The 26704-nt window shown below is 50.2% G+C and overlaps 2 protein-coding genes across 2 annotated transcripts; both read right to left on the bottom strand.

The window, feature by feature from the left end:
• Window positions 1–4808: 4808 nt before the first annotated feature.
• Window positions 4809–5765, bottom strand: LOC309452452 (olfactory receptor 14A16-like; the record flags this gene model as incomplete). Its single annotated transcript, XM_082077073.1, has 1 exon — window positions 4809–5765. The coding sequence occupies one exon, from the start codon at window positions 5763–5765 to the stop codon at window positions 4809–4811; it is 957 nt and encodes a 318-aa protein (XP_081933199.1).
• Window positions 5766–25059: 19294 nt separating this feature from the next.
• Window positions 25060–26115, bottom strand: LOC309452445 (olfactory receptor 6X1-like; the record flags this gene model as incomplete). The annotated part of the gene is given in 4 exon segments (XM_082077067.1): window positions 25060–25273; window positions 25338–25414; window positions 25416–25995; window positions 25997–26115. Coding segments are annotated over 4 exon segments (990 nt in total).
• Between the last annotated feature and the right edge of the window lie 589 nt (window positions 26116–26704).

The raw sequence follows: 26704 nt of genomic DNA, 5'->3' as shown, positions 1-26704 counted from the left end.
TCATCTATATATCTTTTAGACACCTCCAGGAGTGGTGACTCAATCACTTCCCTGGGCAGCCTGTTCCACTGCTTCACAAACTTTTCCATGAAGAAATGTTTCCTAATATCAATTCTGCACATTTTCTGGCACAAGCTGAGGCCGTTTCCTCTCATCCTATCAGTTGCTACTCAGGAGAAGAGCAATACCCTCCATGCTACAACCTCTTTTCAGACAGTTGTAGAGAGCGAGAAGATCTCCCCTCAGTCTCCTTTTCTCCAGGCTAAACACCCCCTTGTCCCTCAGCTGCTCTTTAGAAGTCTTGTGCTCCAGACCCTCAACAGCCTTGTCCCCCTCCTCTGCACTCGCTCCAGCACCTCAAGGTCTTTGCAATAGTGAGGAACCCAAAACTGAACTGAGGATTTGAGTTGTGGCCTCACCAGCATCAAGTACAAGGGGACGATAACTGCCCTGTTTCTGTCCACTACTCTATTCTTGGTACAAGCCAGGAGGCCATTGACCTTTTTGGCCGCCTGGGCACACACTGGCTCATGTTCAGCTGCTGTCAATCAACACCCCCAGATTTTACATCTCTGCTTCTGCCTCTTTGTTTTCTTCTTCCTCTGTCTATTCTGATGTGAAAGAGCTCTCCATGGAAAGGATTCATGGAATCCTACAATAATGCAGGTTGGAAGAGACCCCTGAACACCATCTCTGTCCCACTGACCTTTATGGCACCCCAAAGAATAGCTGATGGCATTTGTGCTCCCTCATGTCGCACTGACCCTCCCCTGGTACATCTTTCTTCCGTTCCCTTGGGTTCTGTCATTGGTCACCAGTGAGAAGAGATCAATAACTTCTCTTCTTTCTCCCCTTGTGAGGAAGCTGTAGCCACCATGAGGTCTCTTTGAGTCTTTTCTTCAGCTCTGATGCTCAGAAACCCCTTGGTTTGCTTTCTGAAGCAGAAAGGAGAAGCCATGAGCTCCAGGCAATGGGAAGGGGGATCCTGTCCCTCACACACGGCTCAGGGCTCTTCCTGGGACCGTGGGATGTGGGTGTGCAAGGCCCAGGGAAGGACAACACTGGGACAACAACGTCCAGCTTCCCCATGGGGCTGCAAGGAGGCACCGAGGCCCCAGTGCCATGAGGACAACATGTCTTCTCCTGGGCCTCAGTGGCAGAGACAACTGCCCTGGCCAAGGGGACAGAGACCTGGGTTCTGTGGGTCCCTTCCAGCCTTACAGCGCCCTTTGCCATCTCCACCACAGGCTGTTCCACACGGTCCTACCCCTGCCCCTCTTTCCCTGCAGGCTGCAGACACCCATCTCGCTTCCCCACCTGCTCTCACCCCAGCATTTCTGCACCTTCACTGCTGTGTCTGCACCCTCACTGGCTGCTCTTTGGCACACACACCATGGGCTGATCCAGCTCCCTCTGGGTCACCTCTTGCACCACAGCACTGCCCTTCCAGTGACATTTCTTACTCCTCATATCCATTCCTCACCTTCCAAGTAGACTTCTTTTTTCTCTTTCCTGCTTCTTCCCACTATCAAGAAAAGCTCGACCATCTCATAAACTTCCCTTCATGCAGGGAACCCAACCTGTTAGGCTTCTTGTGGTCTTTTACCTGACCAGAGAGAAGTCACCTCGCCATGATCTTCTAAATCCCATGAGTGCTGCTGGCCTTTCAGCTTCTCTGACAGACACGACCATGTCCCTGCCGATGTCCCGTCATGTTCTCAGGTGGGATGGACATGACAACCCGTCTCTCTTCCTGGGTAAGACCTGTGGGCCCTTGGGCAGACGTTCTTTCCCAGCCATGTCCCTGCTGCTGGGCTGTCACCTCCAGACACAGAACTGACCCCACTGTCCCCTTCACAGCCAAAGTCTTTCCACTCAATTATGAGTTTCGGAGACTCAACTGACATCATAATCCCACACCCATTCATCCCTCCCTTATGGGCTGAGACCTGACTACATACAACTATGCTTGTTTTATCCAATTGATCAAATCTATTTCCTGCTAAAGATCTGAGAGGAGAAGCATTCTTGACAGGAATGTGAAATGTTGAAACCTTTTCTATGTCCTCTCCTACCTCTTTTACTTTTTATTGTTTTCCTTCTTCCTGGTTACTCATGTTGAATTCGCTACCTGAAGTGCAAAGCCAATCCCACACCCAGAGATGAGGTCTTGTTTATTCCAGAGTTGTGCAAGTCTGGATGCTGGAATGAAACCAGCACAACAGATAGAGAAGGAACATCTATTATATACAAATCTTATCCCTACATTCAGACCCTCCCGGCAGTCCTAAAGAGCCAAGTACTTACACATTGGCATATTGGTTACATTATCATTTTACCACTACACATGCTTGTTGAGAGAGGGTCCCGGGCTGAGCCTGGGGCTCCCATCCTGGGGATGTGTGTTTTAGTATTATCATGAGCGTAAAAGGAGCAAAGTTCAGCTAAAGGACACTTTATGTAACAGTCTTGAGACAGTTGTTAAAACAAGACTCAGCTAATTGTGCAGGCTCCAGAGTGTCTGCGCTGCAAGGACAGTATTCTTTGCAGGTTCTGATTAGGTGTTTTAAATGTCACTTTTATCTTTGTTAGCGGAGCAGACTGACCAAAACTCAGAGGATTTACATATTTTAGTTTAGCGATTGCAGGCAGAATTCATTCTTTTAACTGGTAAGGACTACATCTTCTGTCTTCAAACACCTCTCCAAGGTAAAGATTCATTGAACCATAGAATAACTCAGGTGTGAAGAGAGCCCTGAACATCATCTTGTCTCCCTCTCCTGCTCAAGGCGGGGTGCACCAGGTGAGGTTGTTCTAGGCCTCTGCCCAGCTTTGCATCCTCCACAAAGGAGCTGAATATGTGCTCCATGACATAATGAAGAGGCAGAATAAAGCCATTGGACAGTGTTGGCCCAAGTACTCATCACTGATGGATGCCACAAGAAACTGGCTGAACACAGGGCTTTGTACCACTGATGATATTTGGTTTTGGTCATGCTGCCAACTCCCCACCCATCACAACATCCACATCTGCATCCCAGATCTCACCAATCTGCTCTAAGGCACCACAGGAGACCATGTCTGGGGCCTTGCAAAACTGCATGTACTCAACATGCCTTTCTTTCCCCTGCCCATTTGGGTTCAGCAATTCCTTCCTTGTCCTTCAACTGCCTGGAGATGCCTGCAGGAGAATGTGGCCTGTCACCCTCCCAGGGACAGACATAAGCTGAGCATCCTATCATTCTCCCAGTTCTCCTTCCTGCCATTCCTGAAGATGGGTTTGACATCTGCCTTTCTGAGGGACCTCTGAACCTCTCTGATCACTCTGGCACTTTTGAGACCACAGTCCAGAATTTCCCACAGGGAAAGAGGGGCAGGTGTAGGACTGTGTAGAACAGCATGTGATGGGGATGGCAAAGGTGATGGAGCAAACAGGGACGCTTGCAATGAGCCTGTCCAAGGGAGCTGAGATGAATCTAACTGGGCCAATGGGGTTTGTCCCTGGAGTAACATGCAGAAATACCAGGATTCTGTCAGGTGTCCACGTCTGAGCTGGCCTCATGGACTCTTAAAATACATTGAGATATTCAGGGATAGACAATTTCCCTTTTATGCACGGAGGCAGGAGTCACAGTGTCCCTCTGGCCTCCTGTTCCTATTCCAAAAGAATGGGAGGCACCTCGGCCCCGTGGTGTGTTGTCATGTTCTTTACTGATCTTTGATGTCCCTCGTCATTAGGAGTGGACATTGGTTCAAGGAAGCACATCCCAGTGCTGCTTTCTGGTGGTTTCCTATGGGATATTAGTCCCAACATGATGTGACCTCAATAAACTCTCTGTCTCAATGGCCTTCATGGAACCCCAAGGAATAGCTGATGGTGTTTGTGCTGTCTTGTGTTCATGTCAACTCACGTACACGATATGCGTGCTCACATCTCATCTGTGCAATGTGAACATGAACCTCTGACCTACTCATTCAGTGCAATTCCATGGACGGACAAAGACCTCTGAGCTGGGGTGAGAGGCCAGAGCTGGAAATGGTGGTTGTGAGGGGCCAGTCCAGGTGATTGACCTGGGGCTCCTTCCATGGGGTGTCCAGTGCACTGGGGCACAGCCCAGACCATGCTCTGCTGGTCCTGCAGGTCTCTGGCAGGAGCCTGGCTGTGAGAGGGCACTGCTGTGTGCCAGCCCGGCACACACACGCTGTTCAGCTGTACACTGGTGGTTTAATCTGTGACCATTTTCTTGCTCATATGTTTGAGAGAGGGTTTGGAAGAAGAGCCAAACCATCATGCCCTGCCCATATGAGATCACCTTTCTATCTGGAAAGGCTGTTCTGGGGTCGGCTCTGTCACAGCAGTGCCCATTGCCTGTCCCTGCCTGCACTCACAGGACTGACACACAGCAGGACGGTGACAAAGCTGCCAGAGCACTCAGGCCTTGCACCAACACCAGGGATGAGAAGGAGAGTGTGGAGTGGAACCAGAACAGCTCTAGATGACCAAGTGCTGCTGCTCCCTGGCAGGGCTGCCAGGATGGACTCTTCCCTTCCATCCATCACAGGAACCATCTCTGAAGCTCTAAAAAGGCCTTGCAGGAAGGATATAGTTAAAAACATGTCACTAAAGAGCCCTTTATTTTCTTTAAAGACAAGGAGAGCACTGCTTCTCATTTAAACAACCAGTGGCTATAAAAGAAAAGCAGACAGAGAATTAGGAAAGCGGACGACAACATTATCACAATAAAAACCCTACTAACAACAACAGACAATCCAGATGACAGGCTGGGTCTATAGTTACTTTGAAACAACTATGCAGAAGCAGATGAGCAGTTTATTGATTCAGAAAACCATCCAGTCTTCAGTTTCCTCAGGGCATCCTTGAGCTGCTGGTTCCTCATGCTGTAGATGAGGGGGTTCACTGCTGGAGGCACCACTGAGTACAGAACAGACACCACCAGATCCAGGGATGGGGAGGAAATGGAGGAGGGCTTCAGGTAGGCAAACATGCCAGTGCTGATGAACAGGGAGACCATGGCCAGGTGAGGGAGGCAGGTGGAAAAGGCTTTGTGCCGTCCCTGCTCAAAGGGGATCCTCAGCACGGCCCTGAAGATCTGCACATAGGACACCACAATGAACACAAAACACATAAAAGCTAAACAGGCACTGACCACAAGAAGCCCAAGTTCCCTGAGGTAGGAGTGTGAGCAGGAGAGTCTGAGGATCTGGGGGATTTCACAGAAGAACTGGCCCAGGGCATTGCCCTTGCACAGGGGCAGTGAAAATGTATTGGCCGTGTGCAGCAGAGAGTAGAGAAACCCAGTGGCCCAGGCAGCTGCTGCCATGTGGACACAAGCTCTGCTGCCCAGGAGGGTCCCGTAGTGCAGGGGTTTGCAGATGGCAACGTAGCGGTCATAGGACATGATGGTGAGAAGAAAATACTCAGTTGAAATGGAAAAGAAAAACAAAAAGAGCTGAGCAGCACATCCCAAAAAGGAGATGGCCCTGGTGTCCCAGAGGGAATTGGCCATGGACTTGGGGACAATGGTGGAGATGCAGCCCAGGTCGAGGAGGGCGAGGTTGAGCAGGAAGAAGTACATGGGGGTGTGCAGGTGCTGGTCCCAGGCTATGGTGGTGATGATGAGGCCGTTGCCCAGGAGGGCAGCCAGGTAGATGCCCAGCAAGAGCCAGAAGTGCAAGAGCTGCAGCTCCCGTGTGTCTGTGAACGGCAGGAGGAGGAACTGGGTGATGGAGCTGCTGTTGGACATTTGCTGCCTGTGGGCATGAGGACCTGTGCAAGGAGGAAAAGTCAGTGACAAGTTAGGGGAGACCTCTCTGAGGAAAATAAACATGCTGTTTCTCATGGAAAACACCCTCCCTGATGGAGGGATATTTCAGCTCATTCTCTCTTTCTACCAAGTGAGAAAAAGCTGTTCATCACAGCCTAAAAGACAGCTTGGGCATCTGGTTTCCATGAACACATCTTTGGGGCAAGACGCCTTGAGTTTGTGTCAGAACAAGAAGTGACCCAAACTCCCACCCCAACCCCAGAGAGCAAGAGCACCAGGGACAGGTGGAGAAACAGGGAAGAACACTGTGGTGTTCCTGAGAAATAAGGCAAGGACAGAAAGGCAGACAGGCATGCTGTGGAACCTTCTCCTGACCTGGCTGTGCTGCTGCCACTCACATAATGACACTGTAGAGCAAGTACTTTTAGCACCTTTTTTGTGTACCATGTTCCAGGAACCCTTCACCTGGAGGTCCAGCTGCTGAGGTGGAGACTCGTGACCTGGACCCCATGGCTTTGGGAGGGTCTGCTGGGGAGGAGAGGAGACCAGCGGTTGCACTGGGAGATGTGTCTGTGCTGCGGGGGATGGCAGGGGGGTGCCATCTCAAGCATTTCAGGTTGTAGCTCCCTCTCCCTGTCCATGTCTGTGCTGCCTGCAGCTGTGTGTCTGTCCCTGGGTGTGCTCCCTGTCAGTATCGCAGACCCCATCCCACCCGCTGTGTGCTCAGCTCTGTCCTGCTCACACCTCCTGGCACTGCACAGGGGCAGCTCTGTGTGTGCAGGGGCTCAGGAGCAGCTCAGACACGTCCTGACGAGAACTGGGGTCTCAGTGTCTTCTCCAAAGAGAGAAATAAATCCCCATCTCCCACTGCACACCCGAACGAGCAAGAGTGGAAAACTGAAAGCACAGATTCCTTCCCTTGCAGCTGTTGCTGTATCAATGTCATTGTTCAGAAGGACCCTCTGCCATGTCTGTGGGGGGATCTGGAGCTCTGAGCAGCCCTGACCCACACAACCCCCTTCAACCCCACAAGCTCCCTGCCTGCCCTGCCGGGGGTCGCTCCTTCCACCCACAGCTGCTGCCATGGGATCTCCTGGACAGGCTGAGCGCTGACCCTGGCAGGCGGCAGAGTCCCTGCCCGGCACAGCCCTGGGGTGCAGGGACCCTGCTCTGCAGGACAGCCCTGGGCACCCCTGGGTGCTCACCTGGCTTCACAGCTGTTCAACATGGCCTGACAAGAGCCCCGTCCTTACAGATCCCACAAGCTGTGCCTGTGCCAGTTTTAGGAGATGCCTCCAGGAGCTACAGCTGCACTGCCCTGCACCAGAGACTTACCACGGCAAGGGCTGCAAAGGTTTCTCCTCCAGTGAGCTCTCAGTCATCCTCCCAGTCCTGACCACCTTTAATCTCTCTCTGCCTTGCTCGTGTCCTGAGATCCCCAGGCAGAGCCCTCAGCCCTGCTGCGTGTGCAGAGGAGCTGCTCCTGGGCAGAGCTGTCTCTCTGCAGTGCTGCCACTGCCATGAGCTCCCTGTGTCCCAGGAGCCCAGCCCAGCTCAGCAGCACAGGAGCAGCCCAAGGTGCTTTAATGACCCCTCTGGTGGGTTTGGTGCTGAGTCCATGAACCTCAGACTCTGAGGGGACGATGAAGAAACTTCTCAGGAAGTCAAACTCAGATGCAAACTCCAAAGTTTCCTGTAATATTAATGGGTCCCACTGAGGGACACAACTGAAGAACTGACTGCAGAGGTTGGTTAGAGCAGAAAACTGGAGGCAGTGATGACAGGTCAGGAAAAGCAATGTAAAGGTGTCTCTGATGCTGCATAAACCTGGATGTGTTTCATTAACCAAAGGACTAAGCCCTGACCCCCAACCCTGGGGAGTCAGATCCTGTTCCTCCCACATTGCCCAGGGCCCTTCCTGGGGCAGTGTGATGTGGCGCTGTGCAAGGCCAAGGGCAGGACTATGGACCCACACCTCCCAGGTTCCTGGCTGGGGACAAGGCGGGTTTTGCAGCTCATTGACAACATCTTCCTGACACAGGTGACTTAGGAGTCAGTGAGGTGAGGTGCCCTGTGGGACTTCACACTTACAAACCGCAAAGAGTTGGTCAGGGATGGAACAGTTGGGGATGGGAAAGTAGAGTTGAGGCTCCTGGAAGATGATAACAAGGCAAAGAGCAGGATTTCAGGAGAGCAAGCTTTGGCCTGCTGAGGGACCTACTTGGATCCTATGGGATATGACCTTGGTGTCTGCAGTGCTTTTCTCTCCCATCTCCTCCCTCCTCTCTCCCACCTGCTGTTGTGCAGCATTTTTTACCCTTTCTCAAATACAATATCCCAGAGGTGCTACCAGCATCACTGAGTGACTCAGATTTAGCAAGGAGTGGGTCCATCTTGGAGCAGCTGAAATCAGCTCTGTCTGACATTGGTCAAACTCCTGTTGTCTTCTCAGAGTGGTGACAACTGTAGCACAGCCACACTCACCCCCAGTTCCAAGACTTTGCCATGTAAACCCAGTACAGGGTGACAACGTGTTGGGTGTTACTAACTACTTGATCATGGAGAAGAAATGGAAGAGATATTCTGTTAGTAACCTGAGGAAGTCACCAGTCAATGAGCAGGTTCCTATGGAGAACTGTAATTGCCCTGACATTCACTGGCCAGGAAAAGCTGCAGGTGCCAACAGTCCAGAGGATCCTGGGCCAACATCTTAACATGTCTGCCTGGTGGGCCAACAAGGGTGATGTTCACCTGAATCTGGAACTGGGAAACAAGGAAGAGCTGGTGAGGGATGTGAACATCAGTGTCCACCTTGGCTGTTGTGAGCAGGACACAGAGGGGGCCCAGGCACCAGAGGGGAGGGAGGAAGACCAGCAGCAGAGCACAGGCTGGTGGGCTCCAGAGGAGAAGACTTTCACATACTGGGGGATGGTGGGCAAAGTGGTGACATGGAAGTAGGTCTGAAGGGTGAAGGAGCTCAGGAAATCTGATAATCCTTACAGGACAGGCTGCTCCAAGCACAAGAATGATCTCTCCAAGTACCCATGAACAGAAGCATTTATCTTGTGAGGCTGCTCCTCTGAACTGATGGAGCTCCAGGGCAAAAAGGCAGCACACAGGAGGTGGGAGCGGGGGAAGCTGCAAAGGAGGAATTTAGAAACCTTGTCCATGGATGTGGGGATGATGCCAAAGCTGCCCTGGACTTGGTACCTGCACGGGATGGGCAGCAAGATGAGCTGACAGAGCTTAACTTGCAGTAAGAGAATAGACAGGGTGAACATGGGCCTGCTGCTGAACTTCATAAGAGTAGAATCAGACTGGACTGAGGTTCGTCATGGCTTCTTTGCTTCCATCTTCACCAGCAAGGTCTCCTGGGACTTGGTTCCTGAAGGCAGGAGTCTGGAGAACACCCAGCAGTGGATGGGGCTCAAGTCAGGGGTGACCTGAGCAAACTCAGACACCATTACAGACCAGGAGATGGGTCACTTGACCAGCTCCTGAACACAACTATCGCTGTGCTGTGGCACCTGAGATTCCCAGAAACACCCACCTCTTGGTCCAGAGGAGTGTGACTCCTATTGAGGTGTCCTGGTCTGTCTCCTCATTCACATGGTGACTTAGGTACCCACTTTTCTGACATATTCAGTCTTTATCAGGAGATGCAACACATCAGTATGGACTGGAGGCTGCTGATGCCACGTGTTCTGGAAAGGGAGGGAAGGGCGAGCAGGGAAGGAAATAGAAGAAATTTGGCTTAACTGCTATATATTGTGGAAATGCTCCCTTTTTGGCTGTTCCTGAAATCTCTCTAATCATCCACACTGGACTTGAAGCCTTTAGGAAAACGATGCACAGAGCCTTGGCCTTTAAGAGCATTTTCGATGTCAATGACCCCTCTGCTGCCATGATCCTGAACTGCAGATACTGAAAGAATGAACGAACGTCTAATGAAGTGAAAGGCAAAAGCAAACCCCAAGTTTCTGCCATGTGAGCTGAGCCCTTGATGCTTGTTCATCACCAGAATGGCTGAGCCCTGACCCCTGGGACCTGGTAGATTTTTCTCCAATGTTTTTCAAGGCTTTTTCTGTGGTCAGTGTGAGTGTTTCGTGTTTTGGTTGTGGGTTTTATGTCAAGTGCTGTTGCTTTAACTGCAAGTCTCTGGTTTTCTGTGGAGTTGGAAATGCCTGTGCGTTCCTCACAACTCATCCAGCTTCTTTCATACACCTGGCAATGGTCACCAGTCACCTCAATGTCCCAGTCCCAGACTCGCTTGAATCCTCTGTTTGGATCCATACCCCAACACTCCAGGAGGCTCATGGATCCACCAGGTTCATGGATGATTCCTGAGGTCCATCCAAGTGTGGGCAGTGTAACAGAGGAGCAGAGCAGGGTCAGCTCATGGGCCATGACTGAGCACAGCCACCCCAGCAGCAGCCGTTCCCCATCTCCCAGGCACAGCCATGCCCAGAGGATGGAAATATCACTTTCATACATGATTAGCCCAAGAGAGGCCTTTCTTCCTTCCATATTCCCAGCAAAATCTTCCTCCTATTCCTCCTCCACCTGCAGACATCAACTGCTTTCCATTTCTGGGCTCAGACATGGCTGGAAGGGTTCACTGAAGCCATCAGCCATCTCATTGCTTCTCCCTGACATGCCCTGACCCTCTCCCACACCTACAATGGCCAATGGTTCTTCCTGGTGCTTATTATAAACTTCCTCGCTCTCTCCAGAGTTCACGGTGAGCTTTCTTGTCCATAACAGCCCTTTATGACCATGTCTTACTAAATGTTTGTGTTTGTGTGATCATTTGTGCAGAAAGGGCAGTCACAGGACAGCACCCAATATGTCAAAACTGATGCCGAGTGAAATGCCGTAAAGCCCTGATGAGTTCCCCCTGTGTCTGTGTCTCTCCTGGAAGGAGTCTGACCTGAGAAGGGGATCCAGCTCCTGCCACTCTCTGCAGAGGCACATGAGCAGTTTCCATCACCTGGGGACACAAAGGGTGACGTTTGCCACACCACCCTTCATCTGAACCACTTAGATGTGTGCTTGTGGATGAGGTATGGAGCCTTATAGTGCAAATATCTATTTAATTGTCATTGCCATAGGGGCTGCCACAGATGCAGTGTACTATTTTACAGATATTTAAATATAAGCATATACGACTGACATTCCTAAACATATTACACAAACACTTGAAGGATTATTCATGCCTTTAACATGATTATCCTCAGAAGGCCACCAGCTTTGCATCTCAGGAAATGGGATGCCAGGTTCAAGGGCAGGATGTTTTGGGCTCTGTGCTGGGATCTGGAACTGAAACGTGCTCCCATCTCCCAACCCCCTGCCCTCCCCAGTGAGGGTGTGAGACATTCTGCCAGCGAGGGCTGAACTCACAGCCATGACCAGTATCTTATGTCCAACTGCAGCCAATGGTGTCCTGCCAGCTCAGGATTGGAGCTTCCATTGCTGGAGGTGTTTAAAAGATGTGGAGATGTGGCACTTTAGGACATGGTTTAGTGGTGGACTGGGCAGTGTTTGATTTACGGTTGGAGTCCATGTTCTTAAGGGTCTTTTCCAGCCTAAATGATTCTATGATGCTATGATTCTATGATTTTGGTTAAAACCATTTCAGTTCCATCACCTCCAGCTTCCCTCAGAGGCTGCTGTTGTGTGGCACAACTGTCCTGGCTCTCCAGGCAGGTTGGGCACTGGTTTGGTGCCTGCATTGGCAGTTTTCCCCTTCCTGGGGTAAAAGGCTGTTGAGCAGAGACAGTTGCAGAGATTTGGGTCACAGGGGTTTGCAGCAAACCTGTCAAACTATGAGCAGGATGAGCTTTGGAGACAAGGGACAACAGAGACGGTCTAAAAGATGTTTTTGATCAGTGGTACTATCACTAATAACAGTAACAGAGAATTCGTTATTCTTGCTTATGCTAATGGACTAAAGCTCTTTAATATCCTTTCCAACAGTCATCCTCACTTCTCATAACATATACTACATCTCAGTAGTTATCCTCTTGCATGAAGTTCTTAGAACAGTGCTTTCTCTCACTTCTATATTTTTTATCATTGAAAGAATACACCTCTTGGACAGAATTTCTCCCAAATCATCCCTTTTCCATACATTTTCTCCTTTCTTTTTCTGATGTGAGGCAGAGGTGGCATAGGGGAGTTGTTTCCTTTTTAGCCAAAGAAAAACAAGGAACAGATCCCAGGTCAGTGCAAAGGTACACAGGAAGCTAGAATCTTTATATGTGTGCACTGACACACACTGTCACCTGAATTTCCAGTCTCTGCAGTCCCAATAGTGCAGCAGAGTCTGGAGTTCTGAGCTCCCTTCATCTGCCCTGTGTGACATGTGTAAAATGGAACTACCCCAGTCCAAAGGCTGGTTTTGATTCTCTTCACAGCCTGAAGCACCACATGGGTCAGGAGACAAGCCAGGATACCCAACAAGGACTCACATACCTCACATACTCACGCAGATTTTAGGTGTTCCTTGGCATCCCAGCAGACATGTCACGCTGGTATCTGTGTGCAAGGAGCTGGTCAAGTGCCTCATTTCAATTTTTATAATGATGGATTTGTGTCTGGCTGATGTGCAGATTCTGTACATGGATGCTGACACCTCTTGAACAACCTGCTATGAAAGGGTTAACAACATGGGCTGTTCTTTCTGGAGAGGCATTAGGACAGCAAAAAATGAGATCTTGGCTCAGGGCAAAAGAAAAAGGATGGAAAAGGTGTGGTCAGGACTGTTTGCGGGCACTTGTAAAGCAGCCCTGCACCTCATGTGAATTACATCTGTGGTCTGGGAGAACCTGAGAGTTCTCCCTAATTTGAAAACATGAAGGGGAAGGAAGGACAGTGTCATTCAGGCTGGATGGGACCTCGGGAGGTGTCTTGACCAACCTTCTGCTCACAGCAGGGTCAGACCAGATTACTCAGGGCTTTATCCAAACACATCTTGGTCACTTTCTGGGACAGAGTGAGTGCACACTCCTGGGAAACAGCTTCCAGTGCTTGACTGTCCTCATGACTGGAAAGTTTCTCCCTTTCTACAGCACCTTTCCAAGCCCAACCATCCAGATTGTTTTTACCCATCTACTTGCACACTGACACAGACCATAATATCCTACCTTGGGCACAAGAATATTGTGGGGGATGAAGCTGAATGCCTTGCTGACTTCCAGGTAACAGACCACCACTGCTCTGCCCACGTCCACCACCCTGTCCTTTCCTCACAGAAAGCAAAGAGGAATAACCTGCCCTGGGTAAACCCCGTCACCTTCTCTTCCAGACACCCAGAAATGGGGTCCCAGTGGACATGCTCTGGGGCACAGCCCTTAGTTCCCCTGCTCACCCATTGGCCATTTTGAAAAGTGCACACACTGTGTGAGAGCTGCCAGTGGTCAGGGAGTCCCCCCAGTCTCCATGAGCTTTCCAAGATGGTGGAGAGTGGCCTCACTGTGACATCGTCCTGCTGTCCCAGCTCCTGGGATGCTGCCCCTGCTGTCCCATAGACTGGAGAGGATTGTGTTACTTCCAGTGACCCCTGACTTGATCCCCATCCACTGCTGGTTGTTCTGACTCCAGCCACAGAGGCCTGGGACACATTGCTGGTGAAGATGGAGGACAAGAGGACACAGGGATTCTCACCTCTTTCCCTTATTAAATTCTTCAGTGGCCACACAGGGTCTTTGTTTCTCCTTTAACTGTTCCTGCAGTAGTAACAGCTCATTATGGGGCCCTTGAATTTCAGTGCAGGTCTAGACCGAGTTCTGATCTGGACTGTTGCTGTGCTTGGAGGCTGCTGTCCTTGCAGACCAGATGAACTAACTTCTGCCACCCTGCCCGGCAGTTTATTCCATCCGTTTCACAGCTCTGTCTGCAGCACTGACAGCTCCAGCTCCCCCAGTCAGGTCCCTGGCTGAGGACATTGCCTCACATCTGGGCTGAACCACCCCAGCTGTGGCACCAGCCCAGCTCTGACCTGCCACAAGAAACCTGGTACCAAGGGTCCAAGAGCCCATGTGTGCAAAGGCTTTGAATCAGAGCACAGACATGACATGGCCAAAGATTGATGAATATCTCTCTAGACCTAGGAGTATAAAACCAGAACAAAATGCCTGAACTCTTTCAACTGAAGATATTCCTCCCCCAGCCTGGAGAAAAAAAAACCTTTGCTGTAACATTCCTGGTGTCCTGTGTAATGATGGGACAAGAAAAGATGATTCTCATAGCAATTTAATTTTTAATATGAAGAATACAATGCTGGTGAGAAGTGTCTCTGAAGAGGAGAGAGAATCAACATCACTGATTACTTCAGGTTGTTTGAAAGGATGTGCCCCTGGAGCCCCAGGGACACCTGGAGGAGCCCAGAGGGGACAAAGGGACATCATGGGCTGCTCCTGTGCTGCTGAACTGGGCTGGGCTCCTGGAACACAGGGAGCTCATGGCAAGTGGCAGCGCTGCAGAGAGACAGCTCTGCCCAGGAGCAGCTCCTCTGTAAAGCGCAGCAGGGCTGAGGGCTCTGCCTGCAGCACCGAGGGCACAGGAGCCAGGCACAGAGAGGGGAAAGGCAATGTAGGGGTTTGGTTGCTACAGAGTCAATGAGACACAAATCTTCACAATCCTGACACAGTAAGTCTTTCGCTGTAGGACAAGGCAGCTGCATTTCCTGGCAGAATCTCCTAAAGCCGGCACATGACACAGTTTGCAGGACCTGTCAGGTCTCTCTCACAGTATCTCTGTTGTAGAGAAGAACACACTCCAGAGCAGGGCTTCCCTGCTGCACTGTCAGAGGGACAGGGCATGATGGCAGCTTCTGCTGAGGGTGACTGCAGGGGGAGCACCCAGGGGTGCCCAGGGCTGCCCTGCAGAGCAGGGTCCCTGCACCCCAGGGCTGTGCTGAGACAGGGACTCTGTCGCCTGCCAGGGTCAGCGCTCAGCCTGCCGGGGGAGATCCCAACATCAAGGAAGGGAGAAACTGTGGGGAAGAAGAGACCCCCAGCAGGGGAGAGTCCTTCTGCTGCTTGTGTACAGGTATTACTTTAAAGATAAGGAGGTTACCTGAGTCTGTCCTTTCAGTTTCCTATTCCAAGACTGGAGTTGGGGGGGTGGGGAGGGGCATGTGTGAAAGGATAAATGCAAAATGAACTCTCATGCTTTAACAAGTCACTGAGACTCCTGCAACTCTGAGTGATCAGTACATCTGCCAGAAGGCTCATAACATCCCTTCACCACCCCTCTGCCTGTGCACAGCACCTGCATCACCTTGGCTGGACCCATCAGCCTTAGTCTGACCTGTCCTGTTTTCCAGCCTGCAAACAGGAAGATGTCCCCAGGCAGTGCCCTGTGAACAGGAAGGATCTGTAGGGCCAGGGGGAGGGCACAGAGGGTGGGATGGTCTGTGAGCACTGACAGGGAAGAGACATGGACAGGGAAACACCTCCCAGGGGCAGAATCTCCAGGCAGCAGGGAAATGATCAGAAATGAGAGGAAACTGAACCCGGAATTGTTATGGGAGAGAGAAAAGTCCCTGTGCTACCCTGCAGTGCAGATCCCTCCTCTGAGCAGCCCCCTGGCCTCCTCTCCCACCCAGCAAAGCCTCTGCCCTCAGGGCCGGGGGCTCCAAGGCATGAAGCAGCTCCTGTGCAGCCAGAGCTCCGGTTCCTCTGCAGAGCACAGGGGCTGAGAGCAGCTGCCCAGCAATGTTGGTGTCTGGGAGGTGGCTGCACAGCTGGGGAAGGGTGACGCTGTCTGAGTGCCCGGCTGCCTCTGCCCTGGCCTCTCTCACCCCCACCCTCACCGCATTTTCCTTCTTGCTCCCCTGCTCTGGGTCACTGCTGTTGGGATCTTGTTCTTGCTGTCAGGCTCTCTGGGGATGGCAGTTTCAGCTGCAGAGTCACAGCCTGATCTTGTGGGTCCTTTCCTGCAGGTGTGTCCATGGGAACACGTGTCCCAGCTTTGCTCTGACCTGTGGGCTGTGGGCAATGCAGTCTGTGGGGCTGGGGAATGAGCCGTGTGTGTCCGGGGCTAAACGTTGGGTGCTGAGACCTTAGGAAAGGGTGAGACCTGTCATGGTCTGAGGTGGATCCCTCTGCTCTCAGCAGTGCCTGGTGGCTTTTCAGAGTAACATGGGAGTGTGATCAGCATCCATCTCAGAAAGGTGCCATCCCAGGGCAGCTGGAGCAAGACAGAGGGAGAGAGCAACTGCCGTCACTCTGCACTGACCCACAGGCATCCTCTGGTCTTGCAGGGCTCACTCTGTTCTCCCTGAGTGCAGCACAAATGTTGAGGGTTTCTGACACCCAACAACACTCCCCAGGGTTGGAGGGGAGAAGGAGTTGTAGAAACGCCAAACCTCTCAAACTCAGTTTCTCAGGCCTGGGGGTACAGATGCTGACAGTCCCTTATGCACCAGGAGCGGTTTCAGCTGACAAAGCTGAACCCTAAGACGGGCCCCTGCCCACCCAATCACACAGGGTCAGGCTGACTCCTCAGGAGCCCCTGGGCAGAGACCCTGCTCTTCATTGCACACTCATCAAGCACTGACGAGGGCTCCAGCCAGGACGTTCTCCTGGAAAAAGAAAACTGTCTCTTTGTGTGACAGGGTGGGAGGGTCTGTGGGAAATGGCTTTGATTATTCCCAGAGAAGTCTCATCTAAACCTTCACTATCTTTTCCTCCTTGCACAGGCAGCAAATGTCCAACAGCAGCTCCATCACCCAGTTCCTCCTCCTGCCATTCACAGACACAGGGGAGCTGCAGCTCTTGCAATTCTGGCTCTTCCTGGGCATCTACCTGGCTGCCCTCCTGGACAACGGCCTCATCATCACCACCATAGCCTGGGACCAGCACCTGCACACCCCCATGTACTTCTTCCTGCTCAACCTCGCCCTCCTCGACCTGGGCTGCATCTCCACCACTCTTCCCAAGTCCATGGCCAATTCCCTCTGGGATTCCAGGGCCATCTCATACTTGGGATGTGAGACACAGCTCTTTTTATTTCTCTTCTTAATCACAGCAGAGTATTGTCTCCTCACAGTCATGTCCTATGACCGCTACGTTGCCATCTGCAAACACCTGCACTACAGGACCCTCCTGGGCAGCAGAGCTTGTGTCCACATGGCAGCAGCTGCCTGGGCCACTGGGTTTCTCAATGCTCTGCTGCACACGGCCAATACATTTTCACTGCCCCTGTGCAAGGGCAATGCCCTGGGCCAGTTCTTCTGTGAAATCCCCCAGATACCCAAGCTCTCCTGCTCACACTCCTACCTCAGGGAAATTTGGCTTATGGTAGTTAGTGTATTGTTTGACCTCTGGTGTTTTTTGTTCATTCTTTTCTCCTATGTGCAGATCTTCAGGGCCGTGCTGAGGATCCCCTCTGAGCAGGGACAGCACAAAGCCTTTTCCACCTGCCTCCCTCATCTGGCCATGGTCTCCCTGTTCCTCAGCACTGCCATCTTTGCCTACCTGAAGCCCCCCTCCATCTCTTCCCCATGGCTGGACCTGGTGGTGTCTGTTCTGTACTCGGTGGTGCCTCCAGCAGTGAACCCCCTCATCTACAGCATGAGGAACCAGGAGCTCAAGGATGCCCTGTGGAAACTCATATCTTATTATTTTGTAAAGCAATAAATTGCCCATCTGCTTCTACATAGGCGTTTTAATGTAGCTAATTACAGGTCCAGCCTGTCATCTGGATTTTTTGTTGTTATTAGTTGTTTTCTTATTGTGATAATGTTGTGATCCCCTTTCTAATTCACTTTTCTTTTATAACTGTTGGCTGTGTAAATGAGAAGCCGTGCTCTCCTTGTCTCTAAACAGAATAAAAGGCTCTTTAGTGACTTGTTTTTCACTATATCCTTCTTAAAAGCACATATTTAGAACTCCAGGGATGGTTCCTGTGTTCATGAGAGGAGGGGAAAAAAGTCGAGCTTGGCAGCCCCGCCAGGGAGTAGCAGTTCTTCCAGAGCTGTTCTGGTTCCACTCCCACACTCTCTTTCTCATCCCTTGTGTTGGTGCAAGGCCTGAGTGCTCTGGCAGCTTGGTCACCGTCCTGCTGTGTGTCAGTCCTGTGAGCACAGGCAGGGACAGGCAATGGGCACTTGTGTCACAGAGCTGGCCTCACAACAGCCTTTCCAGACAGAAAGGTGATCTTCTATGGGCAGAGCTGGAAGGTTCAAGTCTTCAACTTCTTACAAAGTTTTTCTCAATAACGTGTCCAAGAAAGTAACCCTCAGATGAAACACCATTGTACAGCTGAACAGTGTGTGTGTGCAGGGCTGGCACACAGCAGTGTCCTCTCACAGCCAGGTCTCCTGCCAGAGACCTGCAGGACCAGCAGAGCAGGTGCTGGGCTGTGCCCCAGTGCACTGGACAAACCATGGAAGGAGCCCCAGGTCAATCACCATGGACTGGCCCCTCACAACCACCATTTCCAGCACTGGCTTCTCACCCACAGAGGCTGTTTTCTCTCCATGGATGGACACTCAATGGATAGTCCATGTTTTCCTTGTACAGATGAGATGTGAGCATGCACATCATGTACGTGAGGTGACATGAACCTGAGCGAGCACAAACACCATCAACTATTCCTTTCCATTCCGTGAAGGCCTGCAAGACAGACGAGGTCTTGAGGTCACTTCATATTGTGAGGAACAACCTATGGAAAATCACTTGAATGCAGCACTGGGTTGTGCTTCCTTTAACTGAGCTCCCTGTGTCCATTCCTCATGACGTGGGACATCTCAGATGAGTGCAGAGCAGGTGACACAGCCCAGGGCTGAGGTGTCTCCCATCCTTTGGGAGTGGCAACAGGAGGCCAAAGGGACACTGTGACTCCTGCCTCTGTGTGTAATAGGGACAGACTGTCTCTGAGCATCCCTGGGTGAACAAGGAGTCCTGAGACCAACTCAGATATGGATGCCTGACAGAACCTGACATTTCTGTGTGTGACTCCATTAACAAACCCCACTGGATCAGTGAGATTCGTCTCAGCTGCCTTGGACAGGATCATTGCAAGTGCTCCAGTCTGCTCTGTCACCCTTTCTTGTGATTCCAGATTGTGCTTTCATAAGTGTCAAGGAAACCAGAATGGCTCTGGGGTCCTTAGAAAACTCAGACCTCAAACCCATCTTCAAGAAGAGCAGGAATAGGAATGGGGAGAATAACAGGCTGGCCAACCTTCCTCCCTCCCTGGGAGGGGATGGGACAAGCCTCCTGCATCCATTTCCAGGAATGTGAGCAACAAGGAAGGGATTGCTGAACCCAAATGGACAGGGGAAAGAAAGGCATGTTGTGTACAGGGCATTTGCAAGGCTCAGACATGGTCTCCTTCTGGCCAGAGTGGTGCTGATGGGGCTCAAGAAGTGGATGCTGGGTGGGAAGTTGGCTGAACAATCAAGCCCAAATATCACCAGTGGTACAAAGTCCTGTGTGCAGCCAGTTACTGGTGTCATCCCTCAGTGACCAGCACTTGGACAACACTGTTAAACATCTTTATTCTCCCCTTCTATGATGTAACAGAGTGAATCTTTTGTGCCTTTGAAGATGATGCAGACCTGGGTGGAGGCCTTGAGCAACCTCACCTGGTTCACTCTGCCCTGAGCAGGAGAGTGAGACAAGATGAGCGAGACAAGGGCTCTCTGCAAACCTGAGTTATTCTGTGATTTGACAGAATTTTTGCCTTGGAGAGGTTTCAGGAGAGAGAATAGGTGGAAGAATAGGAAAAAAAAAAAGGCAAAAGAGGACATTTGTGCTGTGTTAACATAAATACAGCAGTTCCAGTGAGGAGTGCTTTTCACTCTCATTGTTAGTAGGAAATATATTTGAATAATTTGAACAAGGTGAGGAAGCAAGATGGATGTCTACAGCCTGTGGGAAAGAGGGGCAGGGGTAGGACTGTGTAGAGCACGGTTCAGTCTTGGTCAGGTCCTGGGTGCTAAGGAGGGGGATGGGTGTGTGTGGTATTATGAGGTCAGTTGTGTCTCAGACACTCATAATCCAGTCAGAATCACGTGGCTGTGAAGGGGACAGTGAGGTCAGTTCTGTGTCTGGAGGTGACAGCCCAGCAGCAGGGACATGGCTGGGAAAGAACCTCTGCCAAAGTGCCCACAGGCCCTACCCAGGAAGAGAAATGGGTTGTCATGTCCATCCCACCTGAGAATATGACGGGACAGACGCAGGAACATGGTTGTGTCTGTCAGAGAAGCTGAAAGAACAGCAGCAGTTGTGGGATTTAGAAGATCATGGTGAGGTGACTTCTCTCTGGTCAGGTAAAAGACCACAAGAAGCCTAACAGGTTGGGTTCCCTGCATGAAGGGAAGTTTCTGAGGTGGCTGAGCTTTCCTTGATAGTGGGAATAAGAAGGAAACAGAAAAAAAAATATCAGAAAGTACAGTTTGGAAGGTGAGGAATGGATATGAGAAGGAAGAAATGTCGCTGGAAGGGCAGTGCTGTGGGGCAAGAGGTGACCCAGAGGGAGCTGGATCAGCCCATGGTTTGTGTTCCAAAGAGCAGCCAGTGAGGGTGCAGACACAGCAGTGAAGGTGCAGAAATGCTGGGGTGAGAGCAGGTGGTGAAGCAAGATGGGTGTCTGCAGCCTGCAGGGAAAGAGGGGAAGGTGTGGGATCGTGTGGAACAGCCTGTGGTGGAGATGGCAAAGGGCGCTGTAAGGCTGGAAGGGACCCACAGATCCCAGGTCTCTGTCCCCTTGGCCATGGCAGTTGTCTCTGCCACTGAGGCCCAGGAGAAGACATGCTGTCCTCATGGCACTGGGGCCTCGGTGCCTCCTTGCAGCCCCATGGGGAAGCTGGAAGTTGTTGTCCCAGTGTTGTCCTTCCCTGGGCCTTGCACACCCACATCCCACGGTCCCAGGAAGAGCCCTGAGCCGTGTGTGAGGGACAGGATCCCCCTTCCCATTGCCTGGAGGTCGTGGCTCCTCCTTTCTGCTTCAGAAAGCAAACCAAGCAAACTCCCCCTGGGAGTTACATCACTTTTCTTTACATCAGATTCTCGACTGAAGTTTGCGCCTGGTTGTTACAGCTTTTCTGCAGTTGACAAATGTGATGCCCATCTACAGGAATGGCCAAAAGGAGGATCTGGGGAACTACTGTCAGTCTAACTTCTGTGCTGGGCAAGGTCATGGAGCAGATGATCTTGACATCACATTGCACTTACAAGAGAACCATGTGATCGGGCTCAGTTAACATGGGTTTATGAAAGACAGGTGTTTTTTAACCAACCTGATCTCCTTCTATGACAAGGTGACCTCCCTAGCAGATGAGGGAAAGGCTGTGGATGTTGCGCACTTAGACGGCAGTAAAGCCTTTGACACCATATCCCACAGCATCTCCTGGAGAAGCTGCAGCTCACGGCCTGGATGGTGTATCTGTGATGGATCAAGAAGTGGCTGGAAGGATGGGCCCAAAGAGTTATGGTGAACGAAGCCAAATCCAATTGGTGGCTGGTCATGAGTGGTGTCCCCAGGACTCAGTATCAGAGCCAATTCTGTTTAATCTCTATCAATGATCTGGGTGAGGTGATTGAGGGCACCCTTAGTAATTTTGCAGATGACACCAAGTTGGGTGGGAGTGTTGATCTGCTGGAGGGTGGGACGGTCATGCAGAGGGATCTGGAGCTGCTGGATCATTAGGCTGAGGCCAATTGTCTGAGGTTTAACCAGAACAAGTGCCAGGTCCTGCACTTGTGTCACAACAACCCCAGGCAGCGCTACAGGCTCGGGGAAGAGTGGCTGGAAAACTTTCAGGTGGAGAAGGATATGGGCGTGTTGATCGACAGCAGCTGAACAGGAGCCAGCGTGTGGCCAGGTGGCTAAAAAGGCCACCAATAGTATCCTGGCTTGTATCAGGAATAGTGTGGCCAGTGGGACTAGAGAAGTGATTGTGCCACTGTACTTGAACTGGTATGGCTGCACCTTGAATCTGGTCCTTATCATAAGGACATTGAGGCACTAGAGAGAGTGCAGAGGCAACGAAGCTGCTGAGGGGCTGGAGCACAAGTGTGATGAGGAGTGGTTGAGCGAACTGGTGGGTTCAGTCTGGAGAAGAGGAGGCTGAGGGGAGACCTTATCACTGTCTACAACTGCCCGAAAGGAGGTTGGAACATGGAGGGTGTTGGTCTCTTCTCATGAGTAGCAAGTGATAGGACAAGAGGAAATGGCCTCGAGTTGTGCCAGGGAAAGTTTAGATTGGATATTAGGAAAAAATTATTCCTGGAAAGGGCTGTCAGGCATTGGAACAGGCTGCCCAGGGCAGTGGTGGAGTCACCATCCCTGCAGGGGTTTAAAAGGAGTTTAGACGAGGTTATTAAGGAAGATGGTTTAGTGCTCGAGTCAGATTATGGTTCAACTCAATGATCCTGAGTGTCTCTTTCACCTGAAACGATTCTATGATTCTGTGATATCAACTGCATAATTCTTCTATCACTTCTTCTCAGTGTTCTTCACGTACCTGCCTCTTTACCTACAGTCCTGAAAGTTTTCTAATTAAGCACACAAGTCTTGAATACCAGATGTAAATGATGGAAGCGACATGGCTCTATCAGTCTGGTCTGATACCTGCCAGTCCCAGGCAAACACCTCAGGTACACGGGGCCTCTCGAGGTTTGCACTGGGTGCTTATAGCGAGACCATGGAGCTCAGCCCGAAAACCTGAGAACTCCCCTCAAAACCGAAAACCAAACCAACCCAACAACAACAACAAAAAGAACAAAAATCCCCACACTCTATTTTTTAATCAGATGAAATAATTCAATATTTCTAATAAAATGTCTGTGGAATTTCTATCCTGCCAAAATATGAATTTTCAGAATGTGTATGGACTGTGGGAGATGAAATATTGGCCTTTCCCTGTGCTTGCAGTGCCAGAACTCTGTCTATCACTACATGTATTTAATCCCCTGGGCATCCAGGAGTTTCCACCTGTCCTTACCCAGCTCACCGTGTCTGAACTCATCTCTTCAGAAGCCTGTCTGGACATTTGCACTTTCCATCACTCCCCGGAGGTTCTTCACCTCTCACTCTTGGCTCATTCAGAGCCTCTCAGCTCTCACTCTGCTTTGAGCTTCAGGCAGGTAAAGTCTTTCAGCAGTTGTTCTTGTACTCCCTACAGGCAACTCTTGAGTTATGGCAATGGACCTCGCTGGAAACTACTTCATTTAACCACAGAACTGAGAAACATCATTAAGTTCTATTGTGTTTTCTTTTTTTTTCTCCTTTTTTGTTTCCTCTAATTAAAAATTCCCCGGTGCCTGTTTACTTGCAGTTCTCTAAGGAAACATGAAGCAATTCCTGCGAAGAAGCTGTAACCATCAGTGCAAACTTCAGTGCAGAATCTGATGTAAAGAAATGTGCTGTAAATCCCAGGGGGCCAATGAGCAGAACAGGGAGTTTGGGGAGCTGGTTATAGATTTCCTGCTAACAGTCTGAGTAGAGAAACATTCTTCACAGGAACTGCTCTGTTTATTTGACACCTTTTAGATCTCTTCTTCTGCCTGTATTTTATATTTTCTTGTTCCTCCACCTATTCCTTCTTCCAAAACGTTTCCAAGGGAAAGATTCCTGGAATCACAGAGCAACTCAGGTTTGAACACCATCTTGTCTCACTGTCCTGCTCAGGGCAGGGTGACCCAGGTGAGGTTGTCCAAGGCCTCTGCCCAGCTTTGCACCATCCACTAAGGAGCTGAAGGTTCACTGTGTCACATCATACAGGGGGAGAATAGAGACGTTCAACAGTGTTGGCCCAAGTGCTGGTCCCTGAGGGATTCCACTGGTAACTGGCTCTATGGGGGACTTTGTACCACTGGTGACATTTGGGCTTCATCATCCAGCCAACTTCCCACCGAACATCCACTTCTTCAGCCCAGAGGGCACCAATCGCATTATAAGGACACCACAGGAAACCATGTCTGACACCTTGTGAAATTCCACGTGCACAACGTGCCCTTCTTTCCCTGCCCATTTGGGTTCAGCAATCCCTTTCTTGTTTTCCAAATGCCTGAACATGGCTGCAGGAAGGCTTGTCCCATCCACTTCACGTGGAAGGACACAGACTGACCAGCCCATAATTCACACAGTTCTCATTCCTGCCCCTCTTGAAGACAGGTTTGACAACTGCCTTTTCCAAGGACCTCAGAACCTCTCTGATGGCTCTGGCACATTTCGTACCACAATTCAGAATCAAGGTGTAAGAGTCGGTCCGAAGAACAGTATTTGTCTGAACATCGCCATGAGGGACTTGAAGAACAGATGCGCTGATAGAGAGATTTGTACAAGGACTTGGAGAGAGGAAAATAATTGTGTTATTCAGGTTGCTCCGACGTGGGGCAGTAGCTGCTGTCCAGAAGGTGGATTTCACCTGCTGCGTCAGCCAACCTTGCCCCCACCTCCTCCCCGTTACAAAGGCCAACGAAGAAGAGCATGTGCAGAGGCTTGCAGAGGGTCTTGAGGCCACCCAGCGGACCAGTAAGAGACCCCTGAATGCAAGGTGACGCAGGCACAGAGCAGTTCTGACAAGCAGAGCGGGGACTCTTCAGGCCTGTGCAGTTAAGCCTGGATTGCAAAACAAAGGCAGAGATTGGCTTCAATCCATGGGAGCAAGGAGGGGTGAAGAAGCATATAAGATGATTCCCGACTGGACATCGCTGAGAATCCCACCACCAAAGGATCCCAGATCACAAGGGAGGACCAGCAGGACTCTTTTTATGGGACCTGGGATCAGAGGGACACCTTGAGACTCGCTTGGTAGTAGCCAATTCTTTTCCCCCCTTTTTCTTTTTCCTGCCTTTTTCTCTACTTTCTTTATCACGTGCCGCTTTACAGGCAAAATAATATAATAGCACTGTTTGATTGAATTATAACCCCTTGGCATTTTGGTTGCCTTAATTTTGTGCTTTGAGATTAAGGTAAATGAACCATCATGAGTCCATCACTGAATGGACTGTGACACCTCCCCAGGACACCGGCCTTGCCAGTTGCAGACACCAGGACACATGAGACCCCAGGGCCGCAGCCCCATTCCAGATACTGGTACAGACAACTCCAGTCACACACATGCGCACACACTGTTATGTCCAGTCACTCTGCTCTCTCAGTTGCTGGCACCAATGTCAGGTCTCTTCCAACTGAAAGGATTCTATGATTCTATAAATCTGCTGAGGTATCTCTGTCTCGAGGTTACATACATAGGCATTGGAATTATTTAACATATGATAGCAGATCACTGGAATTGCTGCCCAGAAATGCCTCATGATTGGGGGAAAAGCTGTGTTTTTGTACAGGCAATGGCTTCATTGAGGGCCAGTATGACAGTCTTGTTTCTAAGACTGTAGATGATTTGATTTAAGAATGGGTACAGGACGGTGTTCAGCAATACTACAATTCTGCTGTTCTCCAAGGAAACATCTGCTGAAGGACACAGGCAGAGAGCAATACATGTCCGGTATGCAATGGCCAAGGTGCTGAAGGACACAGGTAGAGAGCAATGCATGTCCAGTGTGCAATGGCCAAGGTGCTGAACGACACAGGTAGAGAGCAATGCATGTCCGGTATGCAATGGCCAAGGTGGTGAGATGGGAAGAACATGTAGAAAAAGCTTTTTTTCCTCCCAGAGGCTGCTGGGAGATGTAGAACACAGAAAAGGATGCACATGTAAAATGCCAGAGTTAGACATAAGGAACCCAGGATGACAAATGATAAGAACACAGAGTCTACGTTCCAAAGCAGGCTGGTGTCAGAGCAGGACAGTTTGAATAAGGGGAAGCTGTCACAGAAAAAGGAGTGGATCTCATTTGAGCCACAGGAAGTCAGCTGGGAGAGGATGCCCAGGTGGTAATTCAAGAGTGTGAAGCGTGTGACCCAAGCAGCAACAACCAGGTGCATGCAGAGCTGAGGCTTCATGATGGCAGCATAACACAAAGGTTGGCAAATGGCAACACAGCGGCCAAAGGACATGACAATGAGTAGAACAAACTCTGTACAGCCTGGGGCAAAATAGAAAGAGGATTGGGCAAAGCAGCTGCTTAGAGAGATTGTTCTTCTACCAGAACCCAGGACCACAACCACCTTGATGCTTGTGGAGGATGTAAACCTGATTTCCAGGAAGGCCAGATTGCCAATGAAAAAGTACATGGGAGTTTGGAGGCGGTGATCTGCACACACGAGGAAAATGATGGTAGCATTCCACTGTTGTAAGATACATGAGCAGAAAGACCAGAGAGAGTACAAGCTGTAGTCTTTGATCAAGCCCTGAGAAACCCTCTAGGATGAACTCAGTAACTGCTGTTTCATTTTCTGGTCCCATGTTGAATTTTGGTTCATCATGCCAAGACAGGAACATGACAAAACCCAAGTGTGGTAATTCCACAGTCTGGGAGAAAGGCTCTGCAAAACCTTCTCTGCTTCTTTCCTCTCTTGTAGTCTTCCTATAGTACACAGACAGAGTACGTCAAGCATTTCTCATACCCTGATTTTTCTGTATCAAATTTCAGTTGGAGTTCTCAAAGAATTTGTTGTCTTCGTCCTATCTTTTTCAAACACTCAAAGAATTCTTCCTTCATGACAGAGGATTTTAAAGTCTGTTAGCTATTTTATCTCATTCCTGGCAAATTCCAAATTGATGCAGGTCTGTTCCCAACATCTGTCACACCTATGTGCCTAATTTATCTCTTCTGTTGCACAAATGCTAAACTATCACATCAAATCAAACAAATCAAATCAAATCAAACAAATCAAATCAAATCATGTATGTTGAAAGCTTTTCTTTCTACTTTTCAGTATTTGCCTTTTTGGACTAGGAATGCCTGAGTATCTATTGATTTCAGAATAAGCAGTATCAAGCATCTCTTTCATAATCACCTGCTTTCTTCTACAGCTACTTGCTCTCTGTTTCT

Source organism: Streptopelia decaocto (genome assembly GCF_964273445.1).
Source record: "Streptopelia decaocto genome assembly, contig: HAP1_SCAFFOLD_60, whole genome shotgun sequence".
NCBI lineage: Eukaryota > Metazoa > Chordata > Aves > Columbiformes > Columbidae > Streptopelia > Streptopelia decaocto.
This window is presented reverse-complemented; position numbering and strand designations above follow the sequence as displayed.